Source organism: Octopus bimaculoides, chromosome 30, assembly GCF_046866305.1.
Source record: "Octopus bimaculoides isolate indiv1 chromosome 30, ASM4686630v1, whole genome shotgun sequence".
NCBI lineage: Eukaryota > Metazoa > Mollusca > Cephalopoda > Octopoda > Octopodidae > Octopus > Octopus bimaculoides.
Window position 1 is genome coordinate 9,557,014 of NC_142957.1, and position 16,435 is coordinate 9,573,448.

Sequence of the window (16,435 nt, forward strand, 5' to 3'; positions counted from 1 at the left end):
TTATCCCTTTAGCATTCAAACCAGCCATTCCCAGCCCCAAATATTCTACCATTGTTTTGTGTTCAAACTGGCAGGATCTGGCCTTTCGCACCCGCCCTACAATGTCATTCTAAAAATAAACAATCACACCATCGAGATTTCAAAAGCTGTGAGATAATCCAGGATTAAATCAAAACAATGTGGATAAGTAAGGATTGCATTTGACAGAGTAATCCGAATGCTAAAGGGATTAAAAGCAGCACAAAAAACAAAAAAAAAAAAAAAAGAGAGGAACGCAAAAGCCCCAGGAGGGATGCAATCTTACCTAATAACATCTTTATCCAGTGTAGAGGATCTCCACTTCCGTATACAGGACAGACAGAAGGTGTGATTACAATTCGGGAGAAGGCCGAAACGGTTGTCGGGGGGTTTCTTGTCCAGGACTGTCTCCATGCAGATAGTACATTCCTTGCTTTTACTGCCGGCCATCAGAAACGAGTACTCCATGTTCTCCTCCAGTCGTCGCATACACTCCTGAAAACACAGCAACAAGAGTGACGGTGGTGGCGGTAAAGAGGGTCCAATTCAGAGGTGGGGGACAAAGGGATAAATCGAGATAGAGTTGCGGAAGATATCGACTACTTCTAGTTTTTCCTCCCTGGAGTGTGGTAAAGGTTGTTTTCTGCACATTCTCAGTGTTTATTGCTCCTGAGCATCTGCCACATACAAAAACTAACTTCCTAGTTAACCTTCCTTTGATATTGCTGCACCTCTTATGTGTCCATAGCTTGCACCGGGTACATCTTATGGAGTTTCTACCCACGCCTTTTCTACCTTCCTACTTATTAGGACTTTGGTTTTAGCTAGGTTGACTCTAAGGCCCTTCGATTCTAGTCCTTGCTTCCACACCTGAAACTTCTCCAATAGTTCTGATAGTGACTCAGCAATTAGGGCAAGGTCATCAGCATAGAGGAGCTCCCAGGGACATCCCGTCTTGAATTCCTGTGTTATTGCCTCGAGGACTATGATAAATAGGAGGGGGCTGAGGACTGAACCTTGGTGGATCCCTATCTCAACACGAAATACATGGCAAATAAATCAAAAGGTAAGCTACTATAAATCGGCATGAACTTTCCAGACAACCCAATATTATTTTGCAGCAAAATAAAGCACTATAAAGGTAGAGTTACAAATAGAAAATAGTGGCACAACAAGGTACCAAGTTTTGCTGGCAATAGCAGTCGATAACCATGCCTGCACTTTTAAATCACAAAATATTTTAACAGTTTTTTTTTATACAATTCTTAATATTTAATTACAAAAATATAACAGGATTTTTTTAAAACATGAAATGGCTAGGAGTGTCCACCCAAGTAAAACAGGAACTAAATGGGTCCATAGGGGTCCAACTGCTGCTCTACAAAATCTCACAAAAAAGGCAAAAATAAAACACAGACATGCTTGTCACAACTCACCGTCTCATGCTCCTTCCGCAGTTCCATGTTGGTTGGATGCAACACATTGGCGCCACACATCTCACAGAGGTCACCATGTAGATAGCAACAGTTTTCCATGTCTGGGCATGCACCGTGCTCGAGATAAGGGCACAACACCTTCTCCTGGTAGATCGGATCAGGGTAGTCGAACTTGGGGGTGTACTCCGGGGCAGCACAGTCCCCGTGGTCGGTGGTGTCCGAGGAGCCGGGGTCAAACGGCTGGGATGGCATGGCCAAAGTACCATCCGCATCGGAACTGAGTGCTTGTGCGTAAGTTAGACCTATAACAGTCAGAGGAAACACAAGTTGAAAAGTACGTAAAACAGACAATAAAAATTAGCGGTTAGGGTGTTGCACTCACAACTGTAAGATTGTGGTTTCAATTCCTGAACTAGGTGACAGTGCATTCTTGAGTAAAACACTTCATTTCACACTGCTTTAGCCCACCCATCTGGGAAAAATGAGTAATTCTGCAACGAACTGACTTCCCATCCAGGGGAACATATCTACATCATGAAAACCAGCCCTATAAGTCTATAGGACTTGAGAAGGGTTTTCATCTAAACACGAATTGGAATTAATAATAATTATTAACCTTTTTGTATCTAAACACAAATTGGAATTAACTAACAATCATCATTTTTTTATCTAAACACGAATTGGAATTAATAATAATAATCATCATTTTTTATCTGAACACAAATTGGAATTAACAATCATCATTTTTTATCTAAACACAAATTGGAATTAATAATAATAATCATCATTTTTTATCTGAACACAAATTGGAATTAACAATCATCATTTTTTATCTAAACACGAATTGGAATTAATAATAATAATCATCATTTTTTATCTAAACACCAATTGGAATTAGTAAACATCATCATCACTTCAAAATCTACTTTTCCATGCTTGCATGGGATTACAAGGAATCAATTGAGGCAGGTTTCCTAAATGTGGATGCCCTTCCAGTCACCAACCCTCTCCTGCTTCCAAGTAAGGTAACATTTCCCCATGCACTGACATGATTTTAACAGAAGACTCTACTTCTACAATGGTAATGTAGGACTTCATTTGCATGACTGTGACCAAATATTTTTCTTTTGATATTTAGAATTCGTTTTATTAGCATTTTGGAAGTTGATAATTCTTATAATATATGCGTTCGCCATATTTCCTGATAGAAATAATACATTTCTTCTAAATCTCTCAGAGAGATTTATGCAGTAGCAGCACGATAAAGTTATAGTATGTTGTCAACTTAATGTGACAGTCCCATGAAAGGGAAGAATGCTATTGTTATTTAGCGCTAGGAAACACCGTTTCCTGTTGGATTTCACACATTTCCTGTGTCCTTACGTTTTCAAAAAGAGACAAGTACCTCCACCCAGCAAAGCCAGCATCCAGAGACTAGTTTCAGAGTCATTGCTCTTCATCAGTCTGGAGTAGCATGGCTTGCTAGCTGTCGATGCCTGTCCGCCTTTGAAAACATATATATTTCAGGTGAAATACATTCACTGATTTTTGAAAATAGAAATAATACATTTCTAAATCTCTCAGAGAGATTTATGCAGTAGTGATATGATGAAGTAGTTGTATGTTGTCAACTTAATGTGACAGTCCCCTGAAAGGTTAGAATGCTACTGTTATTTAGCCCTAGGAAACAGCGTTTCTTGGACTTGACACATTTCCTGTGTCCTTAGTTGACAACATACTATCATATTTCCTGAAATTATGTTCCTTGGTGACCAAAACACACTTCCAAAATTACCTGCCGTAAGATGAGTAACATACTAGCATAGACATAACTCAAAAAGGAAAGAGAGAAGAAAAGAGAGACGAGAACAAGAAGAAGAGAGAGAAGAAAAGAGACGAGAACAAGAAGAAGAGAGAGAGAGAGAGACAGACAGACAGCAAGCAAATGGTTTTCGTTGTTCCCTCTCTTTCTCTCTCTACCTCTCTTTCTTCTTTCATCTTACTTGAAGCGATGGGTTTCCGTGGCACAAATTCCTGCGAATCCTTCGCCCAGTCTGCTTTCGTCTTGATGCGACCACCCCTCAGGATCACTTTATCGCTCGTCGACGGAGCCGTGCTCCATGGCCGCGACGAGGGGAACGACAAGGTGCCGGCACCGGTGCAAGCAGTGTCTGCAGGGTTGTGGCCCAGGAGGTCGTGGTGATCCCAGTCAATGTCCGTTGCACCGCACGACGGCTTCACTGCCCGACAGAAACCATTCTGTGAGTTGTGGTGTGGCAGAGTGGGGAGTGGGGCTGGGGCAGGAGCAGGTGGTAGCAGTGAAGGAGGAGGAGGAGGAGGAGGGGCAAGGCCGCCACACTGCTTCAAAGTGGCTGGGGTCTTTTTAGGGAGTTGGGATTGTGCGAAGATTGGTCGAGATGCTGTTGAGTTGTCCCCCTTGGGTTTCACATGGTCATACCTACAAAAGAAAAAAAGAAAACAAAAATAATATATTAGGTCTGAATAAAACACAGGATGGTCACAGCTGGAGCATCTTTAATCATAGGTCTACTGGATCAGGAGTAACCTTGGGCTAAACAAGAAGGAAGGACACATTAGATAATGTAGTCCTAGATACACTATGTCTGAATAAAAAACAGGATGGTCACAGCTGGAGCATCTTTAATCATAGGTCTACTGGATCAGGAGTAACCTTGGGCTAAACAAGAAGGAAGGACACATTAGATAATGTAGTCCTAGCTACACTATATCTGAATAAAAGACAGGATGGTCACAGCTGGAAGGTCTTTGATCTTAGGTCTGCCAGATCAGAACTGCTGGAGCTGGATCAGGGCTAACCAGGGGCCAAAACAACAAGGATGGGCATAGACAACATACTCCTAGATATATATATCATCATCATCATTTAACGTCCGTTTTCCATGCTAGCATGGGTTGGACGATTTGACTGAGGACTGGTGAAACCAGATGGCTACACCAGGCTCCAATCTGATTTGGCAGAGTTTCTACAGCTGGATGCCCTTCCTAACGCCAACCACTCCGAGAGTGTAGTGGGTGCTTTTACGTGCCACCGGCACGAAGGCCAGTCAGGCGGTACTGGCAACGGCCACGCTCAAAATGGTGTATTTTACGTGCCACCTGCACAGGAGCCAGTCCAGCGGCACTGGCAACGATCTCGCTCGAATGTCTTTTCACGTGCCACCGGCACAAGTGCTAGGAACGCGAAGCTGCAGCTGAATAATAAAAGACAGGATGGTCGCAGCTGACAACGCTTCTGATCCTAAGTTTGCCGGATCAGGATAGACCTGGGGCTAAACAAGGAAGCACACGTTAGATACTGTAGTCCTAGATACATTACATCACAGCTAGATTGTCTTTAATCATAAGCCTACATCAGATAATAAACATACGCGTAGGAGTGGCTGTGTGGTAAGTAGCTTGCTTACCAACCACATGGTTCTGGGTTCAGTCCCACTGCGTGGCACCTTGGGCAAGTGTCTTCTCCTATAGCCTTGGGCCGACCAAAGCCTTGTGAGTGGATTTGGTAGACGGAAACTGAAAGAAGTCCGTTGTATACATGTATATATATATGTATATGTATGTGTGTATATTGCTTGTGTGTCTGTGTTTGTCCCCCCCAACTTCGCTTGACAACCGATGCTGGTGTGTTTATGTCCCCGTAACTTAGCGGTTCAGCAAAAGAGAGACCGATAGAATAAGTACTAGGCTTCCAAGGAATAAGTCCTGAGACCCTTTTGCTCGACGAAAGGCGGTGCTCCAGCATGGCCACAGTCAAATGACTGAAGCAAGTAAAATAGTAAAAGAGTATAGTCCCAAATACATTATGCCAGAAAAAAAGACAAGATAATCACAGTTGAATCAGTTTTGATCGTAGTTCTACCGGATCAAGGTTGACCCTGGGCTAAACAACAACAAACATAATTTACCGGCACATGGGTCCATATGAACAGCAGCCCTGGAGATAATAACGACACACCATATCAGGCGGTGCTGTTTCCTGGTCATGGGAGTAGCGGCATGTCTTACCATCTCGACAAACACCATTTATGTAATATCTGAAAAATAATAATAATAATAATAATAATAATAATAATAACGATGATGATGATAATGGTTTCAAATTTCGCCACAAGAGCAGTAATTTTGGAGAAGGGGTTAAGTCAATTACACTGGACCCCAGTGTACAACTGGTATTTATTTTATCGACCACCCCCAAAGGATGAAAGGTAAAAGCAACCTCGGCAGAACGTAGCAATGGGCAAAATACCACTAAGCATTTCATTTGGTGCGCTAATGACTGCCAGCTCCGAAAACAATACCTATTGTCATAGGTGCCCTGGGAATGACAGTGAAACGGGCTGATTGCTACCTAGCTCAGATACCAGGAAACCCCAAAATGGCTGAAGTTCAAAAGATAGTGCTCATGGGAACTGCCCATATCCTACGTAAAATACTGTCTGTGTGATCTCAAATTTTAAAACATTCTCTAGAACAACACTATGTACAAATCCAAATATATGGTACCCTAGGCATAACACCTACATGAACTTCTAACTTGTTGTCTCTTGAGGTCTCTGGGTGAGACTTGGATCCAACTTGTACAAACGCAAAGCAAAAGTCAAACGTAAAATAATAATAATAATAATAATAATTATAATAATAATGATAAGTGCTCATTGGAACTGCCCATATCCTACGTAAAATACTGTCTGTGTAATCTCAAATTTTAAAACAAACACATAATTTTCTTATGGTTTCTTAAACATTCTCTAGAACAACACTATGTACAAATCCAAATATATGGTACCCTAGGCATAACACCTACATGAACTTCTAACTTGTTGTCTCTTGAGGTCTCTGGGTGAGACTTGGAGCCAACTTGTGCAAATGCAAAGCAAAAGTCAAACATAAAATAATAATAATAATAAACAGACCGGATATAGTTGCCAGAGATCATACGTGTGTGTGTGTGTGTGTGTGTGTATATATATATATATATATATATATCATCATCATCGTTTAACGTCCGCTTTCCATGCTAGCATGGGTTGGACGATTTGACTAAGGACTGGTGAAACCAGATGGCTGCACCAGGCTCCAATCTGATTTGGCAGAGTTTCTACAGCTGGATGCCCTTCCTAACGCCAACCACTCTGAGAGTGTATATATACATATATATATATCATCATCATCATCATCGTTTAACGTCCGCTTTCCATGCTAGCATGGGTTGGACGATTTGACTGAGGACTGGTGAAACCAGATGGCTACACCAGGCTCCAATCTAATTTGGCAGAGTTTCTACGGCTGGATGCCCTTCCTAACGCCAACCACTCTGAGAGTGTATATATATATATATATATATATATATATATATATATATATATATCATCATCATCATCGTTTAACGTCCGCTTTCCATGCTAGCATGCGTTGGACGATTTGACTGAGGACTGGTGAAACCGGATGGCAAAACCAGGCTCACTGTATCTTACAGAAGTATGAACACATCTAAATTTCAGTAAAATTGCCATTACTCTGATAATGTTGAAGGAAATCAAATGAAATTTATACTGAATAAAATATATTACACATGCAAACATTAAACAAATTTGGAACACAAAACAATAAACATTTTCAAAGATATGAACGAAATATTAATTTTCAAACGATACAAAAACATGTACACCCTAAAGGACCCCCATGCTTATCCTTCTCCCTATCTTTGCTGTGAAGTCTTTCTCTTGCAGGGGTCAGTCAGTGCCAGGTAAAAAGCACCCAGCACACACGGTAAGGTGGTTGGTGTTAGGGAAAGGCACCCAGTGATAGAAACCAGGCTAAAACAGACAATTGGAGCCTGAGCAGTTCTTACCAGCTCCTGTCAAACCACCCAACCCATGCCAGCATGGAAAACAGATGTTAAATGATGATGATGATGATGATGTGTGAGAATATCATCATCATCATCGTCGTCGTCGTTTAACGTCCGCTTTCCATGCTGGCATGGGTTGGACGATTTGACTGAGGACTGGTGAAACCGGATGGCAACACCAGGCTCCAATCTAAATTTGGCAGAGTTTCTACAGCTGGATGCCCTTCCTAACGCCAACCACTCCGAGAGTGTAGTGGGTGCTTTTACGTGTCACCCGCACGGAGGCCAGTCAGGCGGTACTGGCAACGGCCACGCTTGAAATGGTGTCTTTTATGTGCCACCCACACAAGCCAGTCCAGGGGCACTGGCAACGATCTCGCTCGAAAATGCTACGAAGGCCAGTCAGGCGGTACTGGCAACGGCCACGCTCAAAATGGTGCATCTTATGTGCCACCCGCACAAGAACCAGTCCAGGGGCACTGGCAACGATCTTACTTGGCTTGCCGGGTCTTCTCACACACAGCACGTTTCCAAAGGTCTCGGTCAATAGTCATCGCCTCGGTGAGGCCCAATGTACGAAGGTCTTGCCTCACCACCTCAGCCCAGGTCTTCCTGGGCCTACCTCTTCCACGGGTTCCCTCAATCTCTTATTTTTAACCTGTTTCAGTCATTGGACTGCAGCCATAATGGAGCACCACTTTGAAGAGATCGACCCCGGACTTGCTATTCTTAAGTCTACCAAATTTACTCGCATGGCATTGGTGGGCCTAGGGCTGAAGTAGAAGACACTTGTCTCAGGTGTCGCGTAGTGGGACTGAACCCAAAATTACATGGTAGCAACGGAAGCCACTGAACCACACAGCCATGTAAAAAACATGTATGTATATCTATCTATATATGGCTGTGTGGTTAAGAAGTTTATCTATGGACCCTTTTGATTACTATTTGGTTCTGGTTGACCCCCATAGCCATTCAATGTTGAGCCCTTTAGCATTTAAACCAGCCATATCCAGCCCAAACGTGCCTCCTGTTTCATAATGGCCGGATCTAGTTCTCTCACATCTATCCTACAAAGTCGTTCTAAATATAGACAGCAACATCATCAAAATCTGAAATCTATGAGATAATACATTTATTCAAGGACTTTCGAGCGAGATCGTTGCCAGTGTCCCTGGACTGGCTCTTGTGCGGGTGGCACATAAAATACACCATTTTGAGCGTGGCCGTTGCCAGTACCGCCTGACTGGCCTTCGTGCGGGTGACACGTAAAAAGCACCCACTACACTCTCTGAGCGGTTGGCGTTAGGATGGGCATCCAGCTGTAGAAACTCTGCCAAATCAGATTGGAGCCTGGTGTAGCCATCTGGTTTCACCAGTCCTCAGTCAAATCGTCCAACCCATGCTAGCATGGAAAGCGGACGTTAAACGACGACGATGATGATATGAATAAGTTTTACATCTGTCACAGTAATTTGAACACATGAGGGTTAAAAACAAGTTTTACAGAAACCTCTTACAAAATTCCTCTTTTCTTATTTACACATTCCCTTGCGTAGGCTTAACTATGTAAAACGTGGTTCTCAACCATTTTTATTTATCTCTGGAACCTGTTGATTCCTATTTTGTTCTGGTGGATGCCCCATAGCCATTCTGTGTTTAAAAATTAGTTTTCTAGAAACATCTTCCAAAATTCCTATTTTGTTTATCACACATCCCCCCTTGTATGCGTTGAACTATGTAGAACGTCTGAAAGAGAAACCTAGCTGTTTCTTGCGACAAACAACTCAAGCAAAACTTTACGCTTTTACTTGTTTCAGTCATTTGACTGCGGCCATGCTGGAGCACCGCCTTTAGTCGAGCAAATCGACCCCAGGACTTATTCTTTGTAAGCCTAGTACTTATTCTATTGGTCACTTTTTGCCGAACCGCTAAGTTACGGGGACGTAAACACACCAGCATCGGTTGTCAAGCGAAGTTGGGGGGGGGGGGGGGGGACAAACACAGACACACAAACATATACATACGACGGGCTTCTTTCAGTTTCCGTCTACCAAATCCACTCACAAGGCTTTGGTCGGCCCGAGGCTATAGCAGAAGACACTTGCCCAAGGTGCCACGCAGTGGGACTGAACCCAGAACCATGTGGTTGGTAAGCAAGCTACTTACCACACAGCCAAAATTCAAGTATGGATCCCCATTTTACTATTTTGCTAGCATGCCACCCTACCCCACTCCCAAATATTATATGGATCCCCAGGGGTCATAAGGACCCCGTGGATCATAGAACCACTGCACAAAATGGAAAAAACTTAAATCCTAAGAGACATACATGCATACACACATCCAAGTCGCTATGGGAGATAAACGTGTGTGTGTGTGTGTAAGCGCGTGTGTGAGTATGTGTTTAGACTAGATTTTAAAGTCGGTAAATGAGTCATTGTTAATATCAACTCTTTATATGGAAAGAGGTTATACGGAATTGAGGACGGCGAGTGTGTGTGTATGTCTAAGTGTACTAGCATCGGTCACTCAGCAACTAGTGCAAATTATATATATATATATATATATATATATATATATATTGAAATCGTGCGTGGGTGTGTATAAAACATACAGGAAATCAAGTCTGCAAATTTTTATATATATATACGGAAGTAAAGACCTCGTACGTGTGTATACACAGACCATACACAATCACTAAATACGTATATATAGAGGGTTAAAGCTTTTAATGTATCAGTGACTATACGTGTATGTAGAGAGATATAACACCGACATAGACGTATTATGTATGTGTATATATATATATATATATATATATATATATAAACAGAGTGCTTGTATATATTTATATACATACAGACATACACAGGGTAGCAAAGGGAATATAAGAACAATCGTTACTAAAGTGACCATTTTACGTGTGCCTTTTGGTTAGATTTTCAGGTTTGAAGGGGGACCTTCCCTTCATCCCAACCGTCTAGGAATCCCTATAACAAAAAGGCCACAATCAGTTCCCTGCCTCTTCACAAACCGATTAAAAAAAGAAAAAGAAACACACACACACGTGTAGATACGGCTAATAATTACAGGTTTGCACCTCCCCACGTCTTTCTGGTAATTCTTTAAATAAAATTTAGCGGATGAATTTTCGAAAGAATAGAATTAGGACTCGTATCCTAAGATCGTCGATTTCGGGACTAGTATCGAAAGATCGCCATATATATATATATATATATATATATATATATAATACAAAGAATATATATACATGTATACACACATATATGTACATACTTACATCTACATGTGTATATACATGCATATCAGGGTACAGGACGTTAGAACAATAAACTACAGACAACGGAACGAACACATAGGAAAACGGAAAGCCCCTTGGAATATCCCTTCATCAGCTGTCTCTATTCTATCTAGACGTTTCGAAGACCATATATATATATATATGTGTGTGTGTGTGTGTTTATCAAATTGAGTCATCTTGTTCCATTTCGCAAAGGGTTTGCAAGGCACTAAGCAGGCCTCAAGAGACACACTCGTGTCCATAGAACAGGATTACCGCTTTATTTTACTGAATTCCCTTTTTGTCGTTCAAGACGAGAGAATCCATCATGGATAAGATAGATAGATAGAGAGATATGGCATGCTCAAGCTTGGCTCCAGTTAAATGACTGAAACAAGTAAAAGATATATATTACCGGAAGGTAATGAAAACACTCCATACTTGCACCACCGAGATACACAAACACAGAAGTGGTATCTTGGACTGTGATCTTTCAGCTCATATATCAAAAACCGATACATAGGCATGTTTACAAGACAATACAGAGGGCAGACATTACATATAACACACATCACACGTGCTTATAAGCTAGATCAGAGAGAACGGGTGACAGATAGATAGGGAGCTGGACAGATTAGGCCACAAACTCGCCCATACACGAGTACTGATGCCTCGCCCAATGCCTCTACGAGGTCACTTCACCTACAAGACAGCAACAGGATCAACAGAAATCTCCTTGAAACCACACCCAGCCATTACAAACCAGGAAGGACACACGAAATAATATATACTGTCCTAGATATATGAAACAATATATATATATATATATATATATATATATATATATATATATATATATATATATATATATATATATAGGCTACAATGGCCATGGCTGGAACGCACTACATCACAGGTCTTCCGCTTCGAGCAAGGTTGACTAAGGGCTACTATAGCTACAATATCAACCACATGTGGTGAGATTTAAAGGTAGAAGGGCTTGAGAGTTCTAGAAGGAAATGGGTCCAAGTTTTTTAAATGATTAACTTACTTGCACAAAACCGCTTTATTCGAACCTGCGCCACCAGCACCGCAGCTCTTCTCCACCACAGCTGCACTCGCCATCCCGCCACTTTCTAATCCGTGTTCGATTCTCTAGTCCTCTCCTAGGTGGTGTATAAATATACATACACAGTTTGTGTGTGAGTGTGTGTGGATTTGTGTGTGCGAGCGTATACGAATCCCTTGGTATATAATATAATATATAATATATACACGTTAAATGTGTGTATATATTATATGTACAGCTGTTCGTACGCCGTAGAGATGTTGTTATAAACGTACGTTATATATCGTGTCACGTGTATACACATACATATATACACCATATATACATGTTTAGTTGTGTGTATATATGTGTGTATGTATGTATATATATATATATATCTGTGTGTGAGTATATATGTATGCAGGTATATATATATATATATATATGTATGTATAAATTATATATATATAATATATATATATGTGTATATATATATATATATATATATATTGTATAGTAAATAAAAAAGTGTTATTAGGGAGGAGAGAAATAAAGGGGGAGATAATTACGGGTATGTCTGAAGAAAGGCCCCTTACGTGTGACAGGAAGAACGACCCCTGTGATGTAAAAGAAGAGATCGAGGAGGGGATCAATGCTGTGTTGCCACAGCTTCTCTCAACAGTCCGGAGGACGATGAGAGATTTAAACAACTAGAGAGATATTATAAACAAATATGGAGGGGAGCGAAAAAATAGTTTTTAGAGAGAGTCAACGTTACGTGCTACACAACAAACCACTACGTCACTGTATGTTGTGTGTGCGCGCGTTTCCATTGATATGTGTATGTGTGTGTGTGTGTTATATATGTATTTGTGTATATGTATATTCAAATGCATTTATATGTGTGTGTGCGTGTCATAATGCCCAAGTATTTCAGCTGATCACTCTCAAGTCCTGATGCGTACAATGAATGAATACATGTATGTGTGCGTGTATATACATGTATATGTATTCATATACGCATACATATATATATGTATACACACATACACACACATATAATCGGATGGAGTTATCTCCCTCTTGTGAAAACCGGTGAAGCAATTTCACATTCCTTCTTTCTTTTTTTACCCGTACTGTTTTTTTCACTGAGAAATATTTAAAGAATTTTATTTAAAATACTTAATGAAATTGCTAAAGAACAATAAAAATGCCGTCCTAGGAGGGGCTGTGTGGTAAGTAGCTTGCTTACCAACCACATGGTTCCGGGTTCAGTCCCACTGCGTGGCACCTTGGGCAAGTGTCTTCTACTATAGCATCGGGCCCACCAAAGCCTTGTGAGTGGATTTGGTAGACGGAAACTGAAAGAAGCCCGTCGTATATATGTATATATATATGTGTGTGTGTATATGTTTGTGTGTCTGTGTTTATCCCCCCAACATCACTTGACAACCAATCTTCGTGTGTTTACATCCCTGTTACTTAGCGGTTCGGCAAAAGAGACCGACAGAATAAGTACTAGGCTTCCAAAGAATAAGTCCTGGGGTCGATTTGCTCGACTAAAGAAGGTGGTGCTCCAGCATTGCCGCAGTCAAATGACTGAAACAAGTAAAAGAGTATAGTCGGAATATTTAATATTGACTATGTGTTTGCTGAATACTAGTTACTGTACTGATATTTGGCTGGAAATTAATAAGTTTTAGCCTCGAATTACCTATGCACTCCTCCAGATTCAGTTGGTTTTTGGTTAATAGTTCAGCATCGTTAATGCTCAGAATCGGTTTTGGTCTTTATTGATCCATTGGATTACTTCATATAACCATCACCCCATCACCAGGGGGTCAGCACTGGTCACTTTGCCACCTCCTGGATAGCCACATAGACCCCCAAGGGTTAATACTGACATGTTGGCCAATCCCTGGTCTAAATAATGACTTTTTTCTTTTTTTTTTTTTCATGAAATTTTGTGGCTGTGTGGTAAGAAGCTTCCTTTCCAACCATATGGTCCTGGGGATTCAGTCCCACTGTTTGGCACCTTGGGCAAGTGTTTTCCACTATAGCCTTGGGCCGACTAAAGCCTTGTGAGTACGTATGTGTCTGTCTTCCTCTACTTGACTATTGGTGTTGGTGTGTTTATGTCCCTGTAACTTAGCAGTTTAGCAAACAAGAATGAATATATACCAAGCTTAACAAAATTAAGTCTTGGAGTCGATTCATTCAACTAAAATTTCTTCAAGGCAATGCCCCAGCATGGCCACAGTCTAATGACTGAAATATGTAAACAACAGAAGATATGTTAACAGAAAAGGGCCAATCATTCTTCATGACAATGCTTGATCCAGAAGTTGAGAGAACTTGGCTACGAAGTTCTTCCCCACCCAGCTTATTCCCCAGACTTTTCTCCTCTACTGACTTACCACTTCTTCAAACACCTTGATGGATTCCTGCTAGAGAACATGTTCCAAAATCAAACCGATGCTGAAAGTGTGTTCAAAGAGTTCATCAGCTCCAGAACTCCAGATTTTTATGTTACCAGAATAAACAAACTTATATCTCATTGGCAAAAATGTGATGAATTTCACATTTCAAAACGTTGCTTACTTTTTACTCTGCATGTATGAATGTGTATATATATATATATATATATTTCGTCGTCGTCGTTTAACGTCCGCTTTCCATGCTAGCATGGCTCCAATCTGATTTGGCAGTGTTTCTACAGCTGGATGCCCTTCCTAACGCCAAGTACTCAGAGAGTGTAGTGGGTGCTTTTACGTGTCACCCGCACGAAGGCCAGTCAGCCGGTACTGGCAACGGCCACGCTCATCTCACTCGAGAAACCTCATGTATCACCTGCACAAGAGCCAGTCCAGGGGCACCAGCAACGATCCCGCTCGAAAATCCCACAACAACCCCACACAAGAGCCAGTCTAGTGGCACTGGCAACGATCTCGCTCAAAGGGCACCGGCACTTTGTATTTTGTGTTTGTCCCCCACTATCACTTGACAACCAATGTTGATATGTTTATGTCTTCCTAACTTAACAGTTTGGCAAAAGAGGTGTCTTGTTATTACACCTTTGAGGTGTCTTGTTATTACTATTTTCTGCCACTATCTTTGGAAATCTTCCATGCAAAGACTCCTCCTAGTCAGATAATCTTGCTTCATTTTTCTGGTTTTTAAACTACTTTTGGCTTTTTGGTTTCCCTATCACCTACTGTTACTCGGGCAGCTCTTAATGAAATTTCCTCACTATAACCTACATAGGAGGTTATATCTACTCTAACTAACTAACTCCAGTCTTCTACTGATATTAAACCTCTACCACCTTCCCTCCTAGGTAAATACATTCTTGATACACCTGCTCTAGGATGAAGTCCTCCATTCATAGTGAATACCTCCCTAGTTCTGTCTAGCTTTGCAAATTCAGATTTTGTCCAATCTACAAAAGCTGCTGAGTATCTAAGTAATGTTACTGCCCAAGTACTTACAGTCTTAACTAGATCTGAACCATTTAGTTTTGACTTCATTAGCTTCCTCATCTTTCTGTTGTACTCCTCAATTTTTGTTTTCATTTCTGTAGTCTGTCAGATTCTAATACTCCTAGGTACTTATAACTCTCTCCTCCTTTCAATGATTCTAATGTCTGACCATCTGGTAATTAGATGCCATCACTGTTGAATACCTGTCCCCCTTTCATGACTAATATTGTACACTTCTCTATGCCCAATTCCATGTCTCTATCTTTGCTGTAGAGTCTTACAGTCTGTATTAAGGAATCTATCTCTATTTCATTAGGCCACAAACTCGCCCGTTCTGCAAATTATATTGATTCTAGAACGTCTATGCTGATGTGAACACGGATGTTGTTATGTAAGGGAAACGTTAATGTTCGAAACTGCAGTCCATAGATAATTCTTTATTCTGTATATTTCTCATTTTGTCCTGTTCTGGTGTTTTTGCGAAATTTTTCTGGAGAACATTCTTTTTCTTTGTGGTTGTGTCAATGATGACCTCTTTCTAGCATATCGGATGTCCACCTAGTGGTCATCCCTTATACACTTGTAGTACAATTTTTTTCTGAATTTTCAGATTTTTTTATACGCTAGGCCACTTGGTTTTAAATTGAATAAATATTCTATTTATCACCCTGTCTATATAAATTATATATATATATAAATATATATAGATATACATACATACATACATATATATATATATATATATATATATATATATATATATATATATATATATATATATATATATCATCATCATCATCATCGTTTAACGTCCGCTTTCCATGCTAGCATGGGTTGGACGATTTGACTGAGGACTGGTGAAACTGGATGGCAACACCAGGCTCCAATCTAATTTGGCAGAGTTTCTACAGCTGGATGCCCTTCCTAACGCCAACCACTCAGAGACTGTAGTGGGTGCTTTTACATGTCACCCGCACGAAAACGGCCACGCTCGAAATGGTGTCTTTTATGTGCCACCCGCACAAGCCAGTCCAGGGGCACTGGCAACGATCTCACTCGAAAATCCTACGGGAGCCAGTCAGGCGGTACTGGCAACGGCCACGCTCAAAATGGTGCATCTCATGTGCCACCCGCACAAGAGCCAGTCCAGGGACACTGGCAACGATCTTACTTGGCTTGCCGGGTCTTCTCACGCACAGCACATTTCCAAAGGTCTCGGTCAGTAGTCATCTCCTCGGTGAGGCCCAATGTACGAAGGTC

General features: G+C 41.1%; 1 protein-coding gene across 1 annotated transcript in view; it reads right to left on the bottom strand.

Moving 5' to 3' along the window:
- LOC106878785 (E3 ubiquitin-protein ligase makorin-2-like) overlaps window positions 1-12,023 on the bottom strand; it is a 15,323-nt gene extending 3,300 nt beyond the window's left edge. Inside the window, exons 1-5 of the mRNA XM_089346562.1 lie at window positions 11,700-12,023; window positions 5,402-5,530; window positions 3,458-3,912; window positions 1,455-1,756; window positions 305-513 (exon numbers count right to left, since the gene is read on the bottom strand). Coding sequence (XP_089202688.1) covers window positions 305-513; window positions 1,455-1,756; window positions 3,458-3,912; window positions 5,402-5,530; window positions 11,700-11,773 — 1,169 coding nt within the window. The 5' untranslated portion in view covers window positions 11,774-12,023. The remainder of the gene's footprint in view (window positions 1-304; window positions 514-1,454; window positions 1,757-3,457; window positions 3,913-5,401; window positions 5,531-11,699) is intronic.
- Between the last annotated feature and the right edge of the window lie 4,412 nt (window positions 12,024-16,435).